Genomic DNA, 6,000 nt, shown 5'->3' on the forward strand with positions numbered 1-6,000 from the left:
GTATATTAGAGAGACATGATGGCACCCATTTTGGTGCCATCATGTCACACATTGCTGCGTAAAGTTATCAGGGTGTTGCATTAAACCACACTGTTGATATCAGGCTGAGGTTGAAGGTGAGAGTCAGAAACGGACGGAAGCCTCCTCCCATAATGCATTTCCTGACCCGGAGTCATTCAGTTTGGTTTGGACACTCTCTCTCATAGTCTCGCCCAACACTCCACTGAAGATTTATATTTTGCCAGTGTTGTGGTGACAGACCATCGAAACTGACGTCCATTTTCCATGCGAGTTATCAGTGTTGTGTAGAGGCTTTTAGCATTTGTAATCTCCATTCCACAATGACAGTAGCAATGTGTTTGGCACTGATAATCAATCCGCTGATAATCAATCAGTATTCACTGTTGACATCTGTCACTTCCTCTGTGTGTAGAGACAGATACCTTAGTCATCTTTGTTATCATTTGACTGTATTGAAAGCAAAACAAAAGCCCATTTCTATGCCATTATCACTAAAGAACATTGTGTTGTTGGCTACAGACTATTTATACAGTATATATAACACTGCAGCCACACTGCAGGATACCGTGTCATGTAAAATCACGGTCAGCCTGTGCTGGAGAATATCCAGTGGCTCAGTGTCGTTTCCTTGGTTACTGTGTGGCTGTGTGCAATGAATATACATGCTCTCAGAGTGCTTTTTTTTTTTTTTGCACGTGAATTTACTTTCTGTGCTGGTCTGAGGTCATTTTATTATCTCTGTTAGGATGCTAATGGGAATTTTAGGATGATGAGGTCAGTTTGCACCAGTTTTTTAATAAAATATGCTACTTTCCAATGCAAATATGTGGAAAAAGATGACTGGATGGGCAATTACGGGAGGAAAAAATTAACCCCCGTGTCAATGAAACGTTTCTTGGCTCAAATTAAACAGCAGCTGTCTGTTCCAGCACTTTAATAAACTTATTTCATTGGCCTCCGTTAACCTTTGATGTCGTTGGCACAGTGGCGACATCTAGCGAGTGTGCTTTTCCCACTCTGTTACCATGTAAACCAAGGGTCTCCAAACTGCAGAGTTTAGCTCCAACTTGCCTCAACACACCTGCCTGGAAGTTTCTAGTATGCCTAGTAAGAGCTTGATTAGCTGGTTCAGGTGTGTTTAATTAGGGTTGGAGCTAAACTCTGCAGGACACTGGCCCTCCAGGACAGAGTTTGGAGACCACTGATGTAAACCCTGATTGTAACCCAATTGAGAATATTTTATATTTTTATATTATATAAATATATTATATGATATTATATAAGATTATATTTTCTTTTAAATTAGTTTTTAAATTTAAAGCTGCAGTCTGTAACTTTTTTTGGTTAAAAATGATCCGAAATCAATATTTGAGCAAGTACATAACCAGCCAGTGTTCAAAACTATCGCCTTACTTTAGCCCGATTCACAACGGTTATCTTATAATAATGTTTTCTAATTTGAGTGGTACGGGTAGCTTTTCTCACAGCAGCTGGAATAATTAAATGTATCATTTTGATGGCGGATTGTAATTCAGAAAGGATTATGTGTTTATGAAACACATGTGAATGAAATGAAATTATATTCCAGTTATAAATGTGTTTCTGATTACAGATAGCCTGAGATTACAAAAGTAAATTAAAGTGTATTTTAAAGAAAACCAGTTCAAAGGGAGCATAATTTGCTTTTTGGGTTAAAATAATTTCTTAATATGAAATTCGAAGAGTATGACAATTAGATTAGACTGTGCAGAAATTGAAATCTACATGCTAATACACACTATACTCATAGTCACCAATGCTGATGTTGTTAACATGAATCATTTAAGAGTAAAGTATAACAATAATAATAATTTGAATGGTTTGATGTGATAAGAGCTAACAGATCTTTAGATTTAATCACCATTGGTAGCGAGATTTATGGTAATGCTTTATTTCTCAGTTGGCCAGAACAAACGTGGCAGACTTGTTACTTGTTCAGATGACAATATACGGTGAAAATTCTTATTTGGGTCATATTCCAAGACGAAGGCTAGAATCTGTGATTACGAAGTACAGTAAATAGCCACACCGATGCAGTGACTGACTGCCACACATACTCTACAGAACATTAGATTAATCCGCGCTGGAGCCGTGCCGACTCACAACCCACGCAAGCTAGATAATTCCACACACAGCTGCATTTCCAGGTTTTCAAACAGAGATGGCGACAAAGAGGCAAAACTTAAATAAATGCATTTAGAAGTTATTTTTTATCACATTTTAATTTTAGTATATTTGAATTCTATTTATATATGATATTTTTTCAAATAACAAATTATTTGTATTATTTTATCATTTTTATACATTTTATTTTAAAATATTTAATATTTTTATTATTTTGTTATATTCAATTATTCTATTTTATTATATGTCTAATATTATATATAGGCATATATTTATTAGATTTTTTTAATTTTTGAAATGCGTCTCTTAAGCAATAATTAAGTGTAAGTGAAAAAGATTCACTTCTTCCTGTGCAAACTGTGCAGTGTTTTATATCAGACATCCACTAGATGGCACCACACACAAAAACTATGTACTTGATATGACTAATAAAAAGCACAATTGCTATCTCTGTAATAGAGGTTACAGCTGCTATACTTGGCATTGAATAAAATAAACAAGGTCTTCTGATTTATATAAACATCTGTTTTGGGTCAAGTTAGTTGAGATTGAATAGGGCACTGTTTAACCGAGTCGCGACAACCTTACATGACTAAATTCCTCTTCATGATTAATGTTTATGTGGAGGACACATCAGGCATTCTGTCTAATGTAAATGAGACAGTGCCACTGCAGAGCTGTTCATTCTGAAGTGTCTTTGCTGTCTCTAGTTTGAGGAGTGCATGTATCTGAGACAGATGTCCGCAACATGCAGATTGTCAGTTTATCATCACCAGCTCCAGTCTAGTTTTTCTCCAAGGCTTCGGCGCTCATGCTGACGCATACATTTACAGTGAATAAAACACATGACCTAGTCCTCCTCCAGCATATTCAAAACCTTCTTCTTTTAAAGGAGCTGAAAGAGTGTTGGCAGCCCTCACTGGCTCTCTAAACTGTGCTGTTTGTCTGTGCGCTTAGTGACTGTGTGTGTCCTGTTTGTCTCTGGCCTCCAGACTGCAGCTACACATGTCATTTGGAGTGTCAGGGGCTTGTCCAGCTGGACTGCAACCAACTAGACCAGCCGACAGAGGATGTATCTACCCCCGCTCCACAGAGGCCCGCCGCCAAAGACCCTCAGGAGACGGTAAGTTCACTCAAGTTCAGTATGACTTTATCCCCCGGTTTCACAGACATGTCTTAAACCTAATCCCAGACTAAAATGTAAATCTGAGCTGTTTCAACTGAAAGAAACTTGCACTGCCTGATCTTAAAATATGTCAGTGCCTTTGTTTTGTCTCAAGATGCTCACCAGTAATGTTTTTTTCTAAGGCACGTTTATAAAAACTACTTAAATGTCCTAATTGACCTATTGCCTAATCCTGGCTTAACCTAAGCCCTATCTATGAAACCAGGCCTATATCTCATTATTGTGACTGTTGCTTGTAATGGTTACTTTATATCTAACAATGTGACTTTGTTTCTCACATCTGCAAATGTATATCTCACACTATAACTATATTGTATCTCATTAAATGGCTTTTTCTTACTTTTGCAGATATATGTCTCACAATGTGACATTATATCTCATAATTGCAACATTTTCTCATAATTGTGACTTTATATCTTTATTTCTTGTAATAGCAATGTGACTTTATATCTTATAATTGTGACTATTTCCCATAATTGCGGTGTGACTTGTAGCTGCAAATTTATATCTTACACTTTGACTATACAGTATATCTCACATGTGACTTATATTTACAAATATGTCTCACAGTGTGACTTTGTCATAATTGCAACTTTATGTCCCATAATTGCAATGTGATTTTCTCACAGCTGCTAATTTATATCTCACATGGTGACAACATATCTCATAATTGCTACTTTGTTTCTTATAATTGTGACTATACAGTGTGTTAATTTTTTTATTTTAAATTTCATCTCACAATTACCTTTTTTATTTTTTACCATAAAGCAAAACAGACTTCCATATTACTGGTATCATATAACAGTAACATTATGGTACTTTGACACATGCCATGGTACTAAATGATTGCTGTGTTCCTTTACCGTGCTATTTTATAGCTACTTCAAAACCCTAGCTACATGTCTAAAAAGTGTAGTAGCACCAAAGCAGATGTCAAAAATAAATAAATAAAAACATAATGTGTTGGAATATATTGATGCTTTCATGGCGCTTTTGTGATGGATGATACTTTTTGGTACTTTTTTGTGTGAAACATGCAGAGAGCTTTCCAAATTTAGAAAGAGAGCATGAAATTATGCAGCGAAATGCAAGGGATGAAGCGGAAACTGAATCTGATCCTCCCTGGGTTGCTTGGCTGGGACACATTATCTTATGCTTAACTGTAAAACTGCATTTTACAGTGGCAGCGAGTTTAGTCCCGGGTACACAGGAAGTGACAGCACAGTTGGGACTGAGGAAGAGCAGCAGGGGCCTGCCTTGGGCACGCTGTCCTCAGCAACACACACACAAAGGCATGCACTTACTTTTGCCCAAGTTTCTAGCAAAGCCCATCCTCTTCAAAGCATGTGATGCCTGACCAAAAGGTCAAAACGGTATGACCTAGAGCCCAATCAGATATCCAATAACCTATTTCTCTCCAAAGCATTTATGTTGTCAGAATAGTCATTACTGAAAAAAGCTTTTCCGTCACTTGTAGTGTATCTGTCTTATTTATGAGGCCTACTCCTGTCTGTTCCTATCTCCTCTAAATCAGGAAAAGAGCAAACCCAGCTGGCCTGTGCTGTCAGTGAGATTGAGAGCTGTTGAATGGTGAGCTGTCAGCAGAGGGCATTATGGTTATTTCTCAACGGAAATGAAATTCACATTAGTGGTCTCCTCACACAGGGCAGGGCTTTGGTCTTGTGAACTACAGATTGTATCACTGATTTGATGCAGCTTCACAGAATAAGAGATAATAAATGTGTGTGTGTGTGTATACAGTTGTGGTCAAAATTGTACATACACTTTGCGGTATCTGCAAAATGTTAATTATTTTACCAAAATAAGAGGGATCATATGTTCAGTACAAACAAGGGACTCATGAACATCTATCACAAAACAAACAAACAAACAAAAAACAGCTGTGGATTATCCAGTTAACAACACTTTTGAACGGGGTCGTTTTTATAAATTCAACTTCAATTATTTTCTCTTGTGGACTGCATGTCAATGTATTTTATGTGAAATATCTTCTTCAGGTCAGTACTAAATAAAAAATAACATGCATTTTGTATGATCCCTCTTATTTTGGTAAAATAATGAACATTTTGCAGATACTGCAAAGTGTATGTAAAATTTTGACCACAACTGTATATACTGTATATATATATTATGCAGAACGATTTAAGAATTATTCAATGTGATTTGCATGTGAATGCCTCCATTAAAAAGTCTGAATGAGAGTATCTTTTGCAATGAAACACGAGACATGCCTTATATAGAAAAGCCTTTGTTGGTCCATATGCCTGTCACACTGGCATCAATTGTGTTATAGTTGTCTTTACTGCCATTCAAACACCCCAGAGAGATGTACCGTTTTGCACACAGACAGACACTGGACATGCACAGGAAATGCAGATAGCCCATAAAGAGAGTCTCACAACGTAATTACAGCCAAAACAGAAGCTAGACACCCCCTAACTGGCTTCAGGGATTTAACAGACCTCTGCATCCAGAAGCCAGGGCGGAGGACCGTTGGCCTTATGTAGATGAATCACAGAGATATGAGGGAGTCTCTGTGTGTGTGTGTGTGTGTGTGTGTGTGTGTGTGTGTGTGTGTGTGTGTGTGTGTGTGTGTGTGTGTGTGTGTG

The 6,000-nt window shown here is 37.3% G+C and overlaps 1 protein-coding gene across 1 annotated transcript in view; it reads left to right on the forward strand.

Annotated features, from left to right (window-relative positions):
* The window catches only part of rassf5 (Ras association domain family member 5), a 43,357-nt gene that overhangs the window by 15,769 nt on the left and 21,588 nt on the right, over positions 1-6,000 (forward strand). Inside the window, exon 2 of the mRNA XM_016230146.1 lies at positions 3,177-3,307. Coding sequence (XP_016085632.1) covers positions 3,177-3,307 — 131 coding nt within the window. The remainder of the gene's footprint in view (positions 1-3,176; positions 3,308-6,000) is intronic.

Source organism: Sinocyclocheilus grahami, unplaced genomic scaffold, assembly GCF_001515645.1.
Source record: "Sinocyclocheilus grahami isolate Dianchi unplaced genomic scaffold, SAMN03320097.WGS_v1.1 scaffold2.1, whole genome shotgun sequence".
In the NCBI taxonomy this organism is placed as follows: domain Eukaryota; kingdom Metazoa; phylum Chordata; class Actinopteri; order Cypriniformes; family Cyprinidae; genus Sinocyclocheilus; species Sinocyclocheilus grahami.